Source organism: Sorex araneus, chromosome 3 (assembly GCF_027595985.1).
Source record: "Sorex araneus isolate mSorAra2 chromosome 3, mSorAra2.pri, whole genome shotgun sequence".
Taxonomy (NCBI): Eukaryota; Metazoa; Chordata; class Mammalia; order Eulipotyphla; family Soricidae; genus Sorex; species Sorex araneus.
The window spans coordinates 174,877,215-174,900,270 of NC_073304.1; the positions used below are offsets into that span (position 1 = coordinate 174,877,215).

Below are 23,056 nucleotides of genomic sequence, written 5' to 3' on the forward strand. Positions count from 1 at the left end.
CCCATACTTCTATTTTGGTCTAGTTTGATTCTTAGTGCTAACATTGCAAGAAAGAAAGAAAGAGAGAAAGAAACAGACACAGAGACAGAAAAAGAGATAGAGACAGAGAGACGAGATAGAGACTGAGAAAGAAACCAAAGGGTGGCATTTGGAAAAGAAGAAGATATAAAGCCTTGTCTCACCATCTCCAAAGTTGTGTTTCTGCTCCAGCTGTGTCATGCAGTCACTGTGTCTCTTCAGGGAAAGCCCTTCCACTGTGCTTTAAGCTAAAATGAACGAACCAGGGTTATGTGAAAGATCTGTTAGAGCACTAAGTTTTAGAGACAGTGAATGAATGATTATCTCTTCCCCTTCCATTCTTTTATTCTGTGCCTCCCTTTCTAAGCAAAGGAATACTTGGATGTTTTATTTGCAGGACTTTGGCCTCCAATGAGATGAGTGATCCCATTATTCACCAAGTACCCAACATCCAAGAAATATTCTCAGAGGGTCAATTACCCACAGAAGATAAAAAGTAATTATCAAGTTATGTCTGCATCCAAACAAAACACACTCAGAATAAAGGAATTACCAATGTACATGATTTGTACTTGCAAGGAGGAAACATTGGACCAAACATGGTAATGATTTATGGTTGAATGACTGTAAAATGATCAAATGGACAGGCAGAATTTTTATGAGTCAGTTCTCTGTCTATTCAATATAGAGTCCCAGCGTCTGCTCTGTGTTCCTTGAATCATGGCACATTCACAACTGCTCTTAGAATTCTAGCTCTTTTTTCCCCTTTGTTTATTTTTTATTCTCTGAATCACCTTGAGATAGAGATATTACAAAGTTGTTCATGATTAGGTTTTAATCATACAATGTTCCAACACCGATCCGTTAACTGATATAATTTCACACCACCAATGTTCTTTTTACAACCACTAAGACAAATTAAGATAAATTCTCCTTGGATAATGAGTAGTAATGAGTAACGTTCCTAATGAGAACAATTATATATTTATATATATATATAATATATCCTCTCTCCAATGTATACTTTTATAGGAGTTGAATTTTATTTAATTTTATTCATATGTTTATTGTGGGGCTAGAGCGATAGCACAAATTAGGGTATTCAGCTTTCACGTGGCTGACCCGTGTTTTATTCCTTTGCCCCTCTCTGAGAGCCCAGCAAGCTACTGAGAGTATCGCGCCCGCACAGCAGAGTCTGGCAAGCTACCAGTGGCATAATGGATATGCCAAAAACAGTAGCAATAAGTCTCATAATGAGACACGTTACTGGTGCCTGGTTGAACAAATTGATGAGCAATGGGATGACAGTCTATACTTTTATTGTATTAGGAATTTATCTCTCAAATTTATATGTAACTTCTGTAGCTATATAGTACATTATGGGATAAAATTAGATGCTTTCCTGATAGATCAAGAATGAGATATTAGGAAGTTTAGCCTCTCCACTTCCTTTACCATTATAGTGGTGCTACAGGAAGTTGACATGTGGCTCAGGGTAGAGGATATGTCCCACATGTATGAGGCCCAGAGATGGATCCCTGGTACCACATGGAAACACAGGTGGGAATTTTAAAAATAAATAAAAGGATTGAAATTGAGAGGATAGTAACATTTTCTGATCCAAAATGACATGACTGTTTACATAGGAAATTTAAAATCCTTCTGGAACTAAGTTGTCACAGAAATCCTGCAAGATACAATTTTTAGTATACAAAAGTCAATTTATCTCACATTAAAGACTGAGTAAGTGGAAGTTGAACACACAATGCTGTAACCTTAGGCCAACAAACAAAGGAAATTCTTAACTATATGACTGATTAAAAGGTATATGGTCTACATACTGAGTTATAGAATATGACAGAAAAACGCAAAAGAAGTCTATGACAATGTAGAAGCAATCCACGAACATGAGGAGGGAGAGCCAAGGTTGTTCAGGTGGCATTTCTCATGGATGAGTTTTCAATAGATAGATGTCAATATACTTATGGATCCAGTGTGTCCAGAAAAATTTCAACAAGTGCTTTTTTGGATATTTACAAAATATGTAGGAAGTTCTGGGTAAAAGAACATGCAACCACCTAATTCTTGAAATAAAGGAGCAAAGTCAAAAATCTGGTATCCTACCACTTATAGAGCAGTCAGGATGGTCTCTTCTCAGACCATCTGCCTCCGCTGGCATCACGGCTCCTATTCCAGAACAGGGGGTAGAGTATCCCCCGCATTGGGTAAGTCCCAACTGCCTCCAGACCCGACCTGCACCTTGTTCAGGGCCCACACCAGAGCTCATGTGGCCATACGCAGATTTATTCAACAAAGGACATGTTGCTCACAATTATTCTTCCTGCCATTTGGTGAAGATGGGTCAACAACTAAGACTTCACTCTAATTCCACAGCATCTTCCAAAAACGGTGGCTTACAAAGTCTCATCACTATCCCCCAACACAGCAAGAATACTAGAAAAAAAAACACAGAAAAAACACACAGGTAGGAGCACTCCAAATTTAATGCGAGAAGACAGTATCAACAAAGACATGAACACCAGCTATGTCAGTAAATTCTCACGTGATGTCTTTAGTGACACCATGATGAGTGTATGAATGAGTTCAAAGAAATGATAACACAGGTAGTTAGCAGAGCATAAAGCACAAGAGTACAAATTTTTAAAATAGTAGTACAATTAGAAAGGACATGGTAGAATATATATATATATATGTATGTATAACTGTCATCCTGTTGCTCATCGATTTGATATGCCTCAGAGACCTGGGCCTTATGCAAACAGGATGTGAACGCTATTCGGGTTTCCCAAAGAGGAATCAAAAGAGCTATGCTGGGAATATCATGTCTCACTCAAGTGAGAGAAGGAATCCGGAGTTCTGACCTCCATCAACGGTCAAAAATCAGGGACGCTGTCTAGTTTGCCAAGGAAGGCAACAAAATTAGATGGCCCGGATACGTAATGCGATTCAGAAACGACCGCTGGACTAGAGCTGTTACTGACCGGATTCCACGGGATGTCAGATGATCTCATGGCCACCAAACAACTAGATGGTCAGATTTCTTCGTCAAATCCTTGAATGAAAGATTTGAGGCTCTTCCTGTTCCTGGAGCAAGCAGATATCATTGGGCTGCACTAGCTCGCAACAGGGACAAATGGAGATGTTACTGGCACCCGCTCGAGCAAATCGAAGATCAATGGGACTACAAGTGACACAAGTAATAACTGTCATCCTGTTGCTCATCAATTTGCTCGAGCAGGCACCAGTAAAGGCTCCATTGTGAGACTTGTTACTGTTTTGGGCATATCAAATATGCCATGGGTAGCTTGCCAGGCTCTGCCTTTCGGGCGGGACACTCTCAGTTGCTTACCGGGCTCTCTGAGAGGGGCAAAAGAATTGAACCTGCATCGGCCACGTGCAAGGCTAATGCCCTACCCACTGTGCTTTCTCTCCAGCCTATATATATATATATATATATATATATATATATATATACATATATATAATATATGCATAGATACATAGATATATACATATATATATGAACACTGAACAGAAACTATAAACAACAGAGTAAAAAGGGACCCAGAAGCCCCAATCCCAATATGAGAGGGAGAAAATGTTCAGGAAGCAGAAGGTGGAAAATACTCTGAAAATATGTGAGCAGTATACTAGTGAAGTACGCGATGAGTATAAAAGAAGATATGAGTAAGAATCATGAGTCCCTGAAAATCAGGAAGACAAATGTGATGAAAAAATAATAGTGAAAGAAATCATCCATATGAATTTCCCAGAGGATTATGGGCACCAACATCTAAGAGTCGAAAGTGTTCCAGTGAAAATAGATCCAATTTGGAAAACTACAGGCAACATTATACTCAAAACGACAAAAATCAAGGGATAGAGACAGAATATAGAAAGCATCAAGGTAAAAGAGAAACTTATATCCAAATGAAAACCCATACACATACAACAGACCTATCATATGAGATTCTCTGAGACAAACAATGTGGAAAAATATAGTGCAAAAATCCAATAAAATGAACACCTCCAGAAGAATACTCTATCAAGCTGGCTTAGCATTCAGATTTGTAAGTATGACTCAGAGCTTCAAAAAAATCACAACATGTTAGAAAATTCACAACCTTGACACCAATTTTGTAAGAAACTTCCCAACATGAGCTTTGAGTGAGGCACTCACAAATGGTGCATAATCTACTAGATAAAGAAAGCTCAAAAACATGTAGTAATCAATCATCACAAATTGACTAAACGTATTTACTTTCTTATAATTCTGTTTGCCATTCCTTTCCATGGGGCAAGTAATAGGAAATAGAGTTGTTATACTGACCAAGACCTCTGGAACCCAGCCGAAACCACGCTCAAGGCCACTCTCCACATACACAAACAAATCTCAACCGTGAAATAAGCGGCAGTGGAACCCATGTGTGCGGGACCCAGGTTGAGATCTCCAAGCCTGCTCAGATCAGAACTGGGCCTCCTCCACCCAGACCCTTCATTTTCCAGTAGCTATTCAGTCACACCCACAAAATGCCCAAGCACAGTGTAATCCCATCTTAGCCAAAATCGAGAGACTATAAAACAAAGCTTCCAGAAGCACAGTACCTCTAATTGTCAGTTCTCCCTCTCGGAGAACACGGCAAGCTACAAAAATCATCCTTCCCACAAGACAGAGCCAGGCAGGCTCACCGTGGTGTATATCTCATTGCCCTGCCCCTGAAAGAGCCTCCAATGCGGCACTGTTGGGAAAGACGAGTAAAGAGAGGCTGCTAAAATCTCAGGGCTAGGATGAATGGAAACGTTACTTGCGCCCAATCAAGCAAATCAATGATCAATGGGATGGCAGTGATTCAGTGATACAGTGATACTGACCAAGGGATCAGGCTGGAAGGTGGGTGGAAAATGGGACAATGGTAATGGGGTTGGTGTTGGAACTCTATGCCTGGAACAGATCTATTATGAACAACTTTGTAAATAAGCGTTTTTTTTATAATTTATTTTTTAATTCAGTCACTGTGAGAACAGTTACAGGACTTTTATGATCGAGTCTCAGTCATACTATGCTCAAACACCCATCTCTTCACCAGTGCACATGTTCCATCACAAAAATCCCCAGCATACCGCCCCTCCAACTTCCCCTCTGCCTTTGTGGCAGATAATTTCCACTTTACTCTTTCCTTACTTTGATTCCATTCAATTTTCAACAGAAAACTCACTATCATTATTTGAAGTTTTTCCTCCAACAGTCAGACCTGTCGGAATGGCATCATTAGATTGTATGTTTTCTATTGTTGGTAACAAAGAGCATATGATGTTGCACGTTCACAAAAAGCTGCCGCCCAGTTTGGAATTCTGGTATTAAGTCCAAGGTATTTCTGCCAACAGCCAATGCATTCCAAGATTGGTGTCTGTGGCGCTGGGGTCATGGCTGTTCAGGAGTGGAGGAGCTGCTCACGGGCGATCGCTCAGGGTCTCATTTGGGCAGGAAACAGGGCCGGTTCTGCCTCCCCCATCCAAAGATTCCCCATGCATTCCATCCCATCACTGCATCCTCCTACCTCTCTATCCAATTTGTTTTGAATGATAGCAGTCGCCATGCTGTCACAGGGGGGAAAAGGCCAAGGGACAGAAACCCTTTCCCTCCTGAGACTGCATGGAGCCGTGGCTTAGTTCAGAGCCTAGGAGTATATCTGCCAGCAGCTGCTGCATTCTGAGATTGGTTTCTGTGCCTCTGGACGCTCAGGGGTTGCGGAGCCATTCTTGAACATATTTTTTGTATATCAGGAATGGTTGCGCAGCCACTTTTGGAGATACTAACACGCATACTGGAGCCGTGTTAGTAGACGCTCAGTGTCGTCGGGGCTCCATCTGGAGAAGGCATGCTGGCTGTACCTTCTCTGAATGGCACCCCGGTGTTGTTGGACCGGTGTGGGTTCCGGAGCTTTCTCTGGCTTGCGATGCTTGCTTGCCCGGCAGGGATTTCTCGCTCTTGGCTGCTGTGGCAAGATGGTGCCAAGGGTGGGTCATGGGCATGATATCCTGTGGCAGGGGCAATTGGAAACTGGGCCACAGTGTCTTAAGAAAAATATTTACAGAGACAGTCTAGTCTTAAAAAATAATATATGACCAGAGTATAATAGAGGCATAAAAATTAATACATAAAACACTACATGATTATAAAAGAGTAGAGATTATTCAATGGAAAAGAGACAGTATTTTCAACCAAGTTTTATAGAATACTGAAAACCCACGTGCAGAAATGAACTGAGTCACAGACTCCACATCTTCATAAAAATTAATTCAGAGGCCAGAATTACAAGTAAGCATTTTCTTTGCACACATCGATGGAACTTTGATGCCAGCCCTGCATGTGATCCACTGAGCTCTGCCAGGAGTTATCCCTGAGCACAGAACCTCAAGTTGAGCATGTGCCCCTGAGCACAGAGTCACCAGGGATTGTCCAATAGACAAAGAAAAATTCCTATCCACCATATAAATGTTAGTGAAAATACAAAAACACAGAACAGAAGCTTGGATGGCCTAAGACAAGAGTCAGTAAAAACTGCAGTTGAGATGAGTTCTAGGATGTGGCAACCACCAAGTTATGAGATAAATATAAAGACATTAGACTTTATTCCATGGAAATCTTCTGCTCTTCCCTGAGAAAGACAATATCAAGTAAGCAAAACTATAACTGCAGTGTGGGAGGAAATCTTTACCATACAACTTCTGAGAAAGTACAGGGGTCTGATATACACAATAAAGACAGGGCAATGGAATACTATGTATACTATGCAGCTGTTAGGAGAGATGAAGTCATGAAATTTGCTTATAAATGGATAGACATAAAGAGTAACATGCTAAGTGAAATGAGTCAGAAAGAGAGGGACAGACATAGAAGGAGTGCATTTATCTGTGAAGTATATAATAGCATCACATGATGTTGACACCCAAAGACAGTAGAAAAAAACAACCAGGAGGATTGCCCCATAGCTGGAAGCCTGCTTCATGAGCAGAGTGGAGAAGGCAGATGGAATAAAAAAGGGATTTTTAAAAAAATGATGGCTGGAGGAATCAGTCTTGATGGGAGATGTGTACTGAAAGTATATAATGGACCAGGCTTCCTCCATCCTCTGAGAAGCCCACGTTGTCTCTTAAGTGCGTTACTCCTACTGTTTTTTCATTTCCACTTATCTCTTCCTCCTTCCCTCAGAAACCTATAAATAAAAACCTGTTACTTCAAAAAAAAAACCAAAGTAGATTATGGACCGAACATTAAGATCTCTCGATCTCTCAGTGTCTGTGTTGCAAGGCTTAGTGCCCAAAAGCTGAGATAGAGTATGGGTAATATTGTCTGCCATGGAGGCAGGGGAGGGTGGGAAAGGGGGGTATACCAGGGATATTGGTGATGGGGAATGTGCACTGGTGGAGGGATGGGTGTTTGTTCATTGTGTGATTATAACCCAAATTTGAGAGCTTGTAACTATCTCACAATAATTCAATTTAAAAAAAAAAAAGATGACTACCATTATAGACATCTCATCAACCATGTGTGGTGCATTCACTGCATGAGCCCAGAGTGGTGAGCACAAACACCTGCCTATATTCTGCCCCTTCTGACAGATACTGGATTCAGTGCCTGTCCTGTGCCCTGTGCCTTAGTCTATTGCACTGTAGCACTGTCATCCCATTGTTCATGAATTTGCTTGAGTGAAAAACAGTAACGTCTCCATTGTGAGACTTGTTACTGTTTTTGGCATAATCAATACTCCATGGGTAGCTTGCTAGACTCAGCCAAGTGGGCGGGATACCCTCGGTAGCTTGCTGCAGTCTCCAGAAGTGACAGAGGAATTGAATCCAGGTCGACCATGTGCAAGGCAAACACTCTACCAGCTGTGCTGTGGCTGGCTGGAGTAATAAAAGAGTGGGTGCCTTAGTCTATCCATAAAAATGCTACCTCTTAGGGTCATTTAACTTTTTAACTTATGTTGGTTTCAAAAACTATTAAAAAGAAAAATATTGAATGAAGAACTATGAAAGTCATCTCACCAATCATATGGATACATGCGCGCGCACACACACACAAATGATCATACATAGAGACAGTCAAATCAACACACAAATACACAAGTGTGGATAGACATGATTTCATTTAAATGGTCATAAGGAAGCCTTCATGAACAAAAAATAGTATTCATGAGAAGCAAAGTGACTCAAGTTTATATGGAAAAACTTGCTAAACTTCAGATGAGATTTTTCTAGTGAAGTACAGAGGAGGTCAGCTGGACCCACTATCAACTCTCTGCTGAGTAGATGAGGGACCTGCTGAGACCTGCTGTCTCCTGAGAGAGAAGAGATGCTCTTAGGTCTGTCCATTTCTTCTGTGTAGCGTGTTTGCTTTCCTGTTTTTCTGAAGAGTTTTAGTTTATTATCAAATTTTCAAAACAGACTCCAAACCGAATACAATCCTCCAGATTAATTCCGGTTGACATAAACAGAGAATTTTCCTCCCCATAATTTTCAACTTTTTAAAATTTGTTGCAACTACACTGGTTTATGATAAAAGAATCCTAATGTTCTCACCCTGCCACCAAAAGTTATAATAATGTGAGGTAAAGAATGTGTTAAAGTAATAATGGTAAATATTTAACAATCTACATATCAAATCATTGCATTCAGTCATGTCATATATCAATTGTATCCTGATAAAGCTAGTATATACATTGAATAACTTGACTTCATAAAAAATTCCATACCTCCTAAAAAATAGAGAAAATTTTTTTTTAATTTTTTTAAAGGAATCACCGTGAGGTACAGTTACAGACTTGCAAACTATCGTGCTTATGTTTCAGTCAGGCAATGATCAAGTACCCATCCTTCAACCAGTGCCCATTCTTCACCACCAATGAATCCCAGTATGTCCCGCACCACCCAACCCTATCCCACCCCAACCACCCCATCTCCGTGGTAGGGCATTCCCTTTTGCTCTCTCTCTCTCTCTCTCTCTCTCTCTCTCTCTCTCTCTGTCTCTCTCTCTCTCTCTCTCTCTCTCTCTCTCTCCTTTTAGGTGTTGTGTTTGCAACATAGGTATTGAGTGGCCACCATTTTAGGTCTATAGTCTACTTTCAGCTCCCATCTATATTAGGAAAAAAATTTTAAGTGATTTACTGCCATGGGAAAAATACTTCCACATCAGGTATTCTGAATCACTGGCATGCTATTAGGAAAATGTATACCCAGAATGTAGAAAGAATTTTTGAAATTGATCAATCAAACAAAAAATAAAATAACCAGAGCAACAGTACAACAGAGAGGGAACTTGCCTTGCTTGTGGTAGACCTGGCTTTGAAATCCGGCATCCCATATGGTCTCCTGTGCACCATCAGGAGGAATTCACAAGTGCAGAGCCAGGGCTAATCCCTGAGTGCTGGGAGGTGTGGCCAAAAAGAGAAAAAAATTCTAAAAATTGATCAGAAATAAAGTCTGAGAACTTTAGTTGAAAAGATTCTTCATCAAAGATACTCATGTGACTACTAGACTCAGGCAGAAAAGGTTCTCAAGAATACTGATTTTATTATTCGTTCCATATAAAATTCATACATATATAATTTAGTTGATTATGTTTTTAAAATCACATTAACTCACTAAAATACAAAAGCACAGACTTAAAACTTCTGTGGTGTGTGTGTGTAGTGTGCTATCAGAAAACTAAAGATGCATGTAGTTTCACTCTTAAAATATACAGTGTGTTGATCATAAGAAAATGATGGCTGGAGGGATCAGTCTGGCTAGGAGATGTGTGCCAAAAGTAGAAAACGGACCAAACATAAGGACCTCTCAGTGTCTGTGTTTCAAGCCATACTGCCCAAAAGTAGAGAGAGTTGGGGAACATTGTCTGCCATAGAGGCAGGGGGAGGGTGGGAAAGGCTGGGCATACCTGGGATATGGGTGGTGGGGAATGTGCACTGGTGGAGGGATTGGTGTTTGATCACTGTGTGATTGTAACTCAAACATGAAAGCTCTTAACTATCTCACAGTGATTCAATATACTTGAAAATACATAAATACAGAGTGTGAAATATAATTTCTATGATTTTTTAAAATGGAAAAAGCATTCACAACAAAAGTTTCTAAAGCAATACAGAAATGTCAATCTCTTAAATGGTAGGTGAAAATAAAATCGGGTGGTCACATAATTTTAGTCTGAAGGAATCTAAATTTATACTTCCAATAGGATTCAGAAATTTCATTCTCATATACTGACTCTTGTGAATATAAGAAAGGAAATAAAAGCAAAAAGGCACAAAACCACAAAAGGAGGGTGGAGCGAAAAGATAGCAGTTGGGCCATTTGCCTTGCATACTCCCAACCTTGGTTGGTTCCCCAGAATCTCATATGGTCCCCCTAAAAACCTCCAGGAGTAATTCCGAGTGCAGAGCCAAAATTTACTCCTGAACACTGACAAGTGTAATCCAAAAACTAAAAAAAAAAAAAAAAATACCCCTACACGAAAAAAACTTCCACACAGACATTCATACTGTATTTTACATAGCCCCATACTAGAAATAATCCAATGTCCATAACAGCATAAATGAACATATTATGGCTTATTCGTATGTGTACTCAGGAAAAAAAGAATGGCCTACTGATACCTGACATGCACGAAAATCAAAATAATTAAATGGGGGAAAATAAACACACAAAACTAACACATTGTGTATAGTTGAATTAGCAGGAATTCACAGAAGTGAAAGCGATAGCCAGTGACAGGAAACAGGGATATAGTCAGTTGAGATATTGCAAGCAAATGAGGAAAAGTATAGGGTTTCCAGAAAGGCTCACTCAGTTGAATATAGTAGATATTTCCTGATTGTGGGTGGGTGAAAGAATGAAAATACAGATGAGAAACACCATTGGTGAAAACTGTATCTTGACATACGTTTATTTAATAGAAGTCCAAATATTCCTCTTACACATAAACTATTTGCCTAGATATTTAAGATTGTTGGGGCTGGAGCAATAGCACAGCAGGTAGGGCATTAGCCTTGTACACAGCCTACCCGAGTTCGATTTCCAGCATCCCATATAGTCCCCTAGCACCGCCAGGAGTAATTCCTGAGTGGAGAGCCAGGAGTTATCCCTGTGTTGGGTGTGACCCAAAAAGAAAAGAAAAAAAAGATTGTCTTACTCATGTAAAGTTGTAACATAACTGTGTGATTTCCAAGAGAGCTGTTAAAAGTTTGCTTCCCTTATTCTTACTGGTTGGTAATGTTGCTGCAGTTGAAATTTTGTGCCAACCCCAGTGGAACTACATGTATGATTGTCTCTATGTGCTTGAGGGGAAATGCAGGATATGGGGCAGAATGAGGATTTTTTTTTTAGTACAAAGTATGTGGTTAAGCCCAAAACATCAATTTCAGAGAGAACTTTAGAAACCCTGAAGAAGTGCCACTAATAGGCAGAGTCAATTCATCTGATCATTCCTAAGCAAACCGGAAAGCAATGTCTACCAATATCTCTGTCTGTCGAATCACTTTTCTTCACAATGGAGATGTGAAAAACTGCACCTCCAAGAAGTGCTAAAGCTGTGAAGACATTTATCTCTGTAGAGTAGAGTGCCTCTCCATGATCTAAAAGATTATTTTATGTATCCAGGCACACCAGAGCTACAACGAAGGATCGAAAAGAAGGAATCCATAAGCCGAACATGAAATTCACTCCCTGTCCATAAGTAGTAAAGGAGTATCTTTGAGACCAGAATAACATGGAGATAAACTAAGAAATATGCTCACTGTCTTTTGTGCCAACAGAGGAAGTCAAAAGGACACCAGAACCAAGAGCAGTGTCTCCAAGGCTGAGGACGGAGGCTTTGCATTTGGGAGCACAGGTGCCAGGCATGGCACCCCATGCAGGTATGCCCTCCTCAGTGTGAACGTCAGGGGACGAACTGAGGGAAAAGTATTGCAGGCACAGTCAGAGGTGGGGAAAGAACATAGAGTCTACCACATCCCTACCAGGGTGCCTGAAGAACGGGTTTCTGGGAAATCGCATTATAGAAAAAACAGAAGGGAAAAGTGACTAGAGAGGTATTCTGGGGCTGTCCTTAGGAACATGTTAATGTTTACAGTAACTTGAAGTGTGTAAAGAAAAATTATCATTTACAAAACTAATCTCTGAAAACGCAGAACCCTCTATAACCTCAAGCTTTGCAGGAAAAGGGATTCATTTTTCACAAAATCTGTTAATGGTTTACCTTGGTTACATTAAGATTTTTTTTTAATCTGTGGTTTTTTCACACTCTAGATAGAAGGTGTATTTCACAAAAAAATGTAAGGCAGGGAAAATGTAAGGCCTGCAAAAGGACCATCAACTAACCAAGAGACAACAATTTTAGCATCAAAAGTTTAGGACTGACATAATTCAATACATAGCTTCCTCAAAGTGAATAGAATGTAGTCCATGCTAATTTTTCTTGGAAGTCATTTTCAAATAAACCCACTTCACATAATCAATGAACACAGAATATTAACACAATACAAATGCTTGCTCGACTAACAGCTTTTGTGCAATCTAGCTAAATTACTAAGATCTGATATAAGATTTACAGGGAACAAACCTAGAGAGCAAATCTTTGAAAGATATTCTAGTTTTATGTATAAAAAAGAGACAGAGCATAATCACAGTATCCCCATAACCTAAGTGATTCTGAACTGCAGCAAAGGGGGGGTGAGGTCTTTACCTTTTCCTGAAGGTGTTTCTCAATACATTCTTTACATCCTTATTTCTCAAGCTGTAGATCAGGGGATTCAGCATGGGGATCACTGTGGTATAGAACACAGAGGCCACCTGCTCCTGGGCCATGTTGCTGGAGGGTGGCTTAAAATACATAAAGATGATAGAGCCATAAAAGACTCCAACTGCAGTCAGGTGGGACCCACAGGTACCAAAGGCTTTGAACCTGCCCTCAGCAGAAGAGATCCGAAGAATATTCGCAATAATAAAAGCATAAGAGATGATAATGGTCGAGGTTGATATCAGCACGTTGAATCCACCCACATAGAACACCAGAAGCTCATTGACATGGGTGCTGGAGCAGGAAAGCTTTAGAAGAGGGAATATGTCACAGAAGTAATGGTGGATGACATTGTCCCCACAGAAAGAAACCTTAGTCATGGCAATTGTGTGCGTTAAAGCAACCCATGTCCCCATGGTATAGACCCCAATCACCAACATATTGCACACCTTTGGGGACATGGTGACACTGTACAGCAGAGGATTGCAGATAGCTACATATCTGTCATATGCCATTGCCGTTAACATAAAACATTCTCCTATAGCAAAAAGACAAAAGAAAAAGAGCTGGGTCATACATCCAGGATAAGAAATAACATTTTTCTCCAATACAAAGTTTCCCAGGAGTTTGGGGGTAACAACTGAGGAATAAAAGAGGTCTAAGAATGACAAATTACCAAGGAAAAAGTACATGGGAGACTGGAGCTTGGAGTTGAAAGCGATCAGGAGGATCATGCCCAGGTTCCCCACTACAGTGACCCCATAGATGCCTAGAAACAAGAAGAAGAGAGGCAGCTGGAGTTCTGGCCGGTGTGTTAATCCTTCCAGGACAAACTCAGTCACAGTGGAGTGATTGCATCTGGTCATTTCCTTCAGGAGACAGGGAATGTGTGACTAGGAAAAAGAGAAACCACAAAAATTAAGAAAGTGCCGTTCACAAGACTGATGATATTAAGTATTGGGATGGAAGAGAGAAGCATGATCATGCAGTTGAAACATATATTGTCTAACAAACAAGAGCTGGCCCTTGGGTGCCCTCAAAGAATCCTAGAATTGGAAGCACTAGGCACCTAACAATTACAACTGGGATATCTTAAAGCATTGGCATATCATTGGTCTTGTTATCAAGATATATTTTTTAAAAAGTATTTCTGTGGCTTCACAGAACCATTTTATGTTTAGTTCCTGTTCAGCAAGGACATTTCCTCCAGCAACAAGAGACCAAGGAGTTAACATATACAAGAAAAGGATGACATCCAGGGAATTTCAGGCCATGACTAACTCTAACTATAGATGGTCTTCAACTTCATATGTGTTGCTGGATTCCTGGGAGTAGCTGGTTCTCTCTTTTGCTCTTCAGAAAAACTCTTTGACTTCATCAAGTCTAAGATTTTCTCTGATGAAGGCACAAGGAGTAAAAAAAAAAAAAACAGCTTTCCCCTCTGCTCCACTCTGTCAATAGACAGAACACTGAAACCTCGGTTCTTCTTTTCCGTGGCATTGTGAGGATCTAGTTAACCAACGAGGTTGAATGCTGTTATTATACGCTAAGAAGGTTACCTAGATAGGCAATATCACAGGGAAAGACTGGAAAAGAAGACTCAGAATCTGTCTATGGCCTGAACATTTTCAAAGTTTATGGCTTTTTGGCTTTTTTTTTTTTTGTAATGTGAGATAGGCTCATACTGCCAAATGGCCCAGCTTTTTCTGCCCCATACTGCTATTTTGGTCTAGTGTGATTCTTAGTGCTAACATTGCAAGAAAGAAAGAAAGAGAGAGAGAAACAGACACAGAGACAGAAAAAGAGATAGAGACAGAGAGACGAGATAGAGTCAGAGAAAGAAACCAAAGGGTGGCAATTGGAAAAGAAGAACAAATAAAGCCTTGTCTCACCATCTCCAAAGTTGTTTTTCTGCTCCAGCTGTGTCATGCAGTCACTGTGTCTCTTCAGGGAAAGCCCTTCCACTGTGCTTTAAGCTAAAATGAACGAACCAGGGTTATGTGAAAGATCTGTTAGAGCACTAAAGTTTAGAGACGATGGATGAATGATTATCTCTTCCCCTTCCATTCTTTTATTCTGTGCCTCCCTTTCTAAGCAAAGGAATACTTGGATGTTTTATTTGCAGGACTTTAGCCTCCAATGAGATGAGTGATCCCATATTCTCCAAGTACCCAACATCCAAGAAATATTCTCAGAGGGTCAATTACCCACAGAAGATAAAAAGTAATTATCAAGTTATGTCTGCATCCAAACAAAACACACTCAGAATAAAGGAATTACCAATGTACATGATTTGTACTTGCAAGGAGGAAACATTGGACCAAACATGGTAATGATTTATGTTTGAATGACTGTAAAATGATCAAATGGACAGGCAGAATTTTTATGAGTCAGTTCTCTGTCTATTCAATATAGAGTCCCAGCCTCTGCTCTGTGTTCCTTGAATCATGGCACATTCACAACTGCTCTTAGAATTCTAGCTCTTTTTCCCCTTTGTTTATTTTTTATTCTCTGAATCACCTTGAGATAGAGATATTACAAAGTTGTTCATGATTAGGTTTTAATCATACAATGTTCCAACACCGATCCGTTAACTGATATAATTTCACACCACCAATGTTCTTTTTACAACCACTAAGACAAATTAAGATAAATTCTCCTTGGATAATGAGTAATAATGAGTAACGTTCCTAATGAGAACAATTATATATTTATATATATATAATATATATCCTCTCTCCAATGTATACTTTTATAGGAGTTGAATTTTATTTAATTTTATTCATATGTTTATTGTGGGGCTAGAGCGATAGCACAAATTAGGGTATTCAGCTTTCACGTGGCTGACCCGTGTTTTATTCCTTTGCCCCTCTCTGAGAGCCCAGCAAGCTACTGAGAGTATCGCGCCCGCACAGCAGAGTCTGGCAAGCTACCAGTGGCATAATGGATATGCCAAAACCACTAGCAATAAGTCTCAAAATGAGACACGTTACTGGTGCCTGGTTGAACAAATTGATGAGCAATGGGATGACAGTCTATACTTTTATTGTATTAGGAATTTATCTCTCAAATTTATATGTAACTTCTGTAGCTATATAGTACATTATGGGATAAAATTAGATGCTTTCCTGATAGATCAAGAATGAGATATTAGGAAGTTTAGCCTCTCCACTTCCTTTACCATTATAGTGGTGCTACAGGAAGTTGACATGTGGCTCAGGGTAGAGGATATGTCCCACATGTATGAGGCCCAGAGATGGATCCCTGGTACCACATGGAAACACAGGTGGGAATTTTAAAAATAAATAAAAGGATTGAAATTGAGAGGATAGTATCTTTTTCTGATCCAAAATGACATGACTGTTTACATAGGAAATTTAAAATCCTTCTGGAACTAAGTTGTCACAGAAATCCTGCAAGATACAATTTTTAGTATACAAAAGTCAATTTATCTCACATTAAAGACTGAGTAAGTGGAAGTTGAACACACAATGCTGTAACCTTAGGCCAACAAACAAAGGAAATTCTTAACTATATGACTGATTAAAAGGTATATGGTCTACATACTGAGTTATAGAATATGACAGAAAAACGCAAAAGAAGTCTATGACAATGTAGAAGCAATCCACGAACATGAGGAGGGAGAGCCAAGGTTGTTCAGGTGGCATTTCTCATGGATGAGTTTTCAATAGATAGATGTCAATATACTTATGGATCCAGTGTGTCCAGAAAAATTTCAACAAGTGCTTTTTTGGATATTTACAAAATATGTAGGAAGTTCTGGGTAAAAGAGCATGCAACCACCGAATTCTTGAAATAAAGAAGCAAAGTCAAAAATCTGGTATCCTACCACTTATAGAGCAGTCAGGATGGTCTCTTCTCAGACCATCTGCCTCCGCTGGCATCACGGCTCCTATTCCAGAACAGGGGGTAGAGTATCCCCCGCATTGGGTAAGTCCCAACTGCCTCCATACCCGACCTGCACCTTGTTCAGGCCCACACCAGAGCTCATGTGGCCATACGCAGATTTATTCAACAAAGGACACATTGCTCACAATTATTCTTCCTGCCATTTGGTGAAGATGGGTCAACAACTAAGACTTCACTCTAATTCCACAGCATCTTCCAAAAACGGTGGCTTACAAAGTCTCATCACTATCCCCCAACACAGCAAGAATACTAGAAAAAAAAAACACAGAAAAAACACACAGGTAGGAGCACTCCAAATTTAATGTGAGAAGACAGTATCAACAAAGACATGAACACCAGCTATGTCAGTAAATTCTCACGTGATGTCTTTAGTGACACCATGATGAGTGTATGAATGAGTTCAAAGAAATGATAACACAGGTAGTTAGCAGAGCATAAAGCACAAGAGTACAAATTTTTAAAATAGTAGTACAATTAGAAAGGACATGGTAGAATATATATATATATATGTATGTATAACTGTCATCCTGTTGCTCATCGATTTGATATGCCTCAGAGACCTGGGCCTTACGCAAACAGGATGTGAACGCTATTCGGGTTTCCCAAAGAGGAATCAAAAGAGCTATGCTGGGAATATCATGTCTCACTCAAGTGAGAGAAGGAATCCGGAGTTCTGACCTCCATCAACGGTCAAAAATCAGGGACGCTGTCTCGTTTGCCAAGGAAGGCAACAAAAATTAGATGGCCCGGATACGTAATGCGATTCAGAAACGACCGCTGGACTAGAGCTGTTACTGACTGGATTCCAGGGGATGTCAGACGATCTCGTGGCCACCCACCAACTAGATGGTCAGATTTCTTCGTCTAATCCTTGAATGAAAGATTTGAGGCTCTTCCTCTTCCTGGAGCAAGCAGATATCATTGGGCTGCACTAGCTCGCGACAGGGACAAATGGAGATGTTACTGGCACCCGCTCGAGCAAATCGAAGATCAATGGGACTACAAGTGACACAAGTAATAACTGTCATCCTGTTGCTCATCAATTTGCTCGAGCAGGCACCAGTAAAGGCTCCATTGTGAGACTTGTTACTGTTTTTGGCATATCAAATATGCCATGGGTAGCTTGCCAGGCTCTGCCTTTCGGTCGAGACACTCTCAGTTGCTTACCGGGCTCTACGAGAGAGGCAAAAGAATTGAACCTGCATCGGCCTCATGCAAGGCTAATGCCCTAACCACTGTGCTTTCTCTCCAGCCCATATATATATATATATATATATATATATATATATATATATATATGCATAGATACATAGATATATACATATATATATGAACACTGAACAGAATCTATAAACAACAGAGTAAAAAGGGACCAAGAAGCCCCAATCCCAATATGAGAGGGAGAAAATGTTCAGGAAGCAGGAGGTGGAAAATAGTCTGAAAATAGGTGACCAGTATACTAGTGAAGTACGCGATGGGTATAAAAGAAGATATGAGTAAGAATCATGAGTCCCTGAAAATCAGGAAGACAAATGTGATGAAAAAATAATAGTGAAAGAAATCATCCATATGAATTTCCCAGATGATTATGGGCACCAACATCTAAGAGTCGAAAGTGTTCCAGTGAAAATAGATCCAATTAGGAAAACTACAGGCAACATTATACTCAAAACGACAAAAATCAAGGGATAGAGACAGAATATAGAAAGCATCAAGGTAAAAGAGAAACTTATATCCAAATGAAAACCCATACACATACAGCAGACCTATCATATGAGACTCTCTGAGACAATGTGGAAAAATATAGTGCAAAAATCCAATAAAATGAACATCTCCAAAAGAATACTCTATCAAGCTGGCTTAGCATTCAGATTTGAAAGTATGACTCAGAGCTTCAAAAAAATCACAACATGTTAGAAAATTCACAACCTTGACTCCAATTTTGTAAGAAACTTCCCAACATGAGCTTTGAGTGAGGCACTCACAAATGGTGCATAATCTACTAAATAAAGAAAGCTCAAAAACATGTAGTAATCAATCATCATAAATTGACTAAACGTATTTACTTTCTTATAATTCTGTTTGCCATTCCTTTCCATGGGGCAAGTAATAGGAAATAGAGTTGTTATACTGACCAAGACCTCTGGAACCCAGCCACAACCACGCTCAAGGCCACTCTCCACATACACAAACAAACCTCAACCGTGAAATAACCGGCAGTGGAACACATGTGTGTGGGACCCAGGTTGAGATCTCCAAGCCTGCTCAGATCAGAACTGGGCCTCCTCCACACAGACCCTTCATTTTCCAGTAGCTATTCAGTCACACCCACAAAATGCCCAAGCACAGTGTAATCCCATCTTAGCCAAAACCGAGAGACTATAAAACAAAGCTTCCGGAAGCACAGTACCTCTAATTGTCAGTTCTCCCTCTCGGAGAACACGGCAAGCTACAAAAATCATCCTTCCTACAAGACAGAGCCAGGCAGGCTCACCGTGGTGTATATCTCATTGCCCTGCCCCTGAAAGAGCCTCCAATGCGGCACTGTTGGGAAAGACGAGTAAAGAGAGGCTGCTAAAATCTCAGGGCTAGGATGAATGGAAACGTTACTGGCGCCCAATCAAGCAAATCAATGATCAATGGGATGGCAGTGATTCAGTGATACAGTGATACTGACCAAGGGATCAGGCTGGAAGGTGGGTGGAAAATGGGACAATGGTAATGGGGTTGGTGTTGGAACTCTATGCCTTGAACAGATCTATTATGAACAACTTTGTAAATAAGTGTTTTTTTTATAATTTATTTTTTAATTGAGTCACTGTGAGAACAGTTACAGGACTTTTATGATCGAGTCTCAGTCATACTATGCTCATACACCCATCTCTTCACCAGTGCACATGTTCCATCACAAAAATCCCCAGCATACCGCCCCTCCAACTTCCCCTCTGCCTTTGTGGCAGATAATTTCCACTTTACTCTTTCCTTACTTTGATTCCATTCAATTTTCAACAGAAAACTCATTATCATTATTTGAAGTTTTTCCTCCAACAGTCAGACCTGTCGGAATGGCATCATTAGATTGTATGTTTTCTATTGTTGGTAACAAAGAGCATATGATGTTGCATGTTCACAAAAGCTGCCGCCCAGTTTGGAATTCTGGTATTAAGTCCAAGGTATTTCTGCCAACAGCCAATGCATTCCAAGATTGGTGTCTGTGGCGCTGGGGTCATGGCTGTTCAGGAGTGGAGGAGCTATTCTTGGGCGATCGCTCGGGGTCTCATTTGGGCAGGAAACAGGGCCGGTTCTGCCTCCCCCATCCAAAGATTCCCCATGCATTCCATCCCATCACTGCAAACTCCTACCTCTCTATCCAATTGGTTTTGAATGGTAGCAGTCGCCATGCTGTCACAGGGGGGGAAAGGCCAAGGGACAGAAACCCTTTCCCTCCTGAGACTGCATGGAGCCGTGGCTTAGTTCAGAGCCTAGGAGTATGTCTGCCAGCAGCTGCTGCATTTTGAGATTGGTTTCTGTGCCTCTGGACGCTCAGGGGTTGCGGAGCCATTCTTGAATATATTTTTTGTATATCAGGAATGGTTGCGCAGCCACTTTTGGAGATGTCCCAGTCACGCATACTGGAGCCCTGTTAGTAGAAGCTCAGTGTCGTCGGGGCTCCATCAGGAGAAGGCATGCTGGCTTTACCTTCTCTGAATGGCACCCCGGTGTTGTTGGACCGGTGTGGGTTCCGGACCATTCTCTGGCTTGCGATGCTTGCCTGCCCGGCAGGGATTTCTCACTCTTGGCTGCTGTGGCAAGATGGTGCCAGAGTGGTTCATGGGCATAATATCCTGTGGCAGGGGCAATTGGAAACTGGGCCACAGTGTCTTAAGAAAAATATTTACAGAGACAGTCTAGTCTTAAAAAATAATATATGACCAGAGTATAATAGAGGCATAAAATTAATCCATAAAACACTACATGATTATAAAAGAGTAGAGATTATTCAATGGAAAAGAGACAGTATTTTCAACCAAGTTTTATAGAATACTGAAAACCCACGTGCAGAAATGAACTGAGTCACAGACTCCACATCTTCATAAAAATTAATTCAGAGACCAGAATTACAACAAGTAAGCATTTTCTTTGCACACAGCCGACGGAGCTTTGATGCCAGCCCTGCATGTGATCCTCTGAGCTCTGCCAGGAGTCATCCCTGAGCAGAGTGACAAGTTGAGCATGTGCCCCTGAGCATAGAATCACCAGGGATTGTCCAATAGACAAACAAAAATTCCTATCCACCATATCAATGTAAGTGAAAATACAAAAACACAGGACAGATGCTTGGATGGCCTAAGACAAGAGTCAGAAAACACTGCAGTTGAGATGAGTTCTAGGATGTGGCAACCACCAAGTTATGAGATAAATATAAAGACATTAGACTTTATTCCATGGAAATCTTCTGCTCTTCCCTGAGAAAGACAATATCAAGTAAGCAAAACTATAACTGCAGTGTGGAGGAAATCTTTACCATACAAATTCTGAGAAAGTACAGGGTTCTGATATACACAATAAAGACAGGGCAATGGAATACTATGCAGCTGTTAGGAGAGATGAAGTCATGAAATTTGCTTATAAATGGATAGACATGGAGAGTAATATGCTAAGTGAAATGAGTCAGAAAGAGAGGGACAGACATAGAAGGAGTGCACTCATCTGTGAAGTATATAATAGCATCACATGATGTTGACACCCAAAGACAGTAGAAAAAACAACCAGGAGGATTGCCCCATAGATGGAAGCCTGCTTCATGAGCAGAGGGGAGAAGGCAGATGGAATGAAAAAGGGATTGCTAAGAAAATGATGGCTGGAGGAACCAGTCTTGATGGGAGATGTGTACTGAAAGTATATAATGGACCAGGCTTCCTCCATCCTCTGAGAAGCCCACGTTCTCTCTTAAGTGCGTTACTCCTACTGTTTTTTCTTTTCCACTTATCCCTTCCTCCTTCCCTCAGAAACCTATAAATAAAAACCTGTTACATCAAAAAGAAAGTAGATTATGGACCAAACATGAAGATCTCTCAGTGTCTGTGTTGCAAGGCTTAGTGCCCAAAAGCTTAGATAGAGTATGGATAATATTGTCTGCCATGGAGGCAGGGGAGGCTGGGAAAGGGGGGGTATACCAGAGATCTTGATGGTGGGGAATGTGCACTGGTGGAGGTATTGGTGTTTGATCATTGTGTGATTATAACCCAAATTTGAGAGCTTTTAACTCTCTCACAATGATTCAATTAAAAAAAAAAAGATGACTACCGTTACAGACATCTCATCAAACATGTGCGGTGCATTCACTGGATGAGCCCAGAGTGGTGAGCACAAACACCTGCCTGTATTTTGCCCCTTCGGGCAGATTCTGGATTCAGTGCCTGTCCTGTGCCCTGTGCCTTAGTCTATTGCACTGTAGCACTGTCATCCCATTGTTCATGAATTTGCTTGAGTGAAAAACAGTAATGTCTCCATTGTGAGACTTGTTACTGTTTTTGGCATAATCAATACTCCATGGGTAGCTTGCTAGACTCAGCCAAGTGGGCGGGATACCCTCGGTAGCTTGCTGCAGTCTCCAGAAGTGACAGAGGAATTGAATCCAGGTCGACCATGTGCAAGGCAAACACCCTACCAGCTGTGCTGTGGCTGGCTGCAGTAATAAAAGAGTGGGTGCCTTAGTCTATCCATAAAAATGCTACCTCTTAGGGTCATTTAACTGTTTAACTCATGTTGGTTTCAAAAACAATTAAAAAGAAAAATATTGAATGAAGAACTATGAAAGTCATCTCACCAATCATATGGATACATGCGCGCGCACACACACACAAATGATCACACATATAGACAGTCAAATAAACACACAAATACACAAGTGTGGATAGACATGATTTCATTGAAGCAAAGTGACTCAGGTTTATATGGAAAAACTTGCTAAACTTCAGATGAGATTTTCTAGTGAATTACAGAGGAGGTCAGCTGGACCCACTATCAACTCTCTGCTGAGTAGATGAGAGACCTGCTGAGACTACTGTCTCCTGAGAGAGAAGAGATGCTCTTAGGTCTGTCCATTTCTTTTGTGTAGCTTGTTTGCTTTCCTGTTTTGCTGAAGAGTTTTAGTTTATTATCAAACTTTCAAAACAGACTCCAAACTGAAAACAATCCTCCAGATTAATTCCGGTTGACATAAAACAGAGAATTTTCCTCCCCATAATTTTCAAATTTTAAAATTTATTGCAAGCACACTGGTTTATGATA

The 23,056-nt window shown here is 40.5% G+C and overlaps 1 protein-coding gene across 1 annotated transcript; it reads right to left on the reverse strand.

Moving 5' to 3' along the window:
* Nucleotides 1–12,774: 12,774 nt before the first annotated feature.
* On the reverse strand, nt 12,775–13,698 carry LOC129403505 (olfactory receptor 151-like). The gene has a single exon (XM_055132193.1). The coding sequence runs from the start codon at nt 13,696–13,698 to the stop codon at nt 12,775–12,777; it is 924 nt and encodes a 307-aa protein (XP_054988168.1).
* Between the last annotated feature and the right edge of the window lie 9,358 nt (nt 13,699–23,056).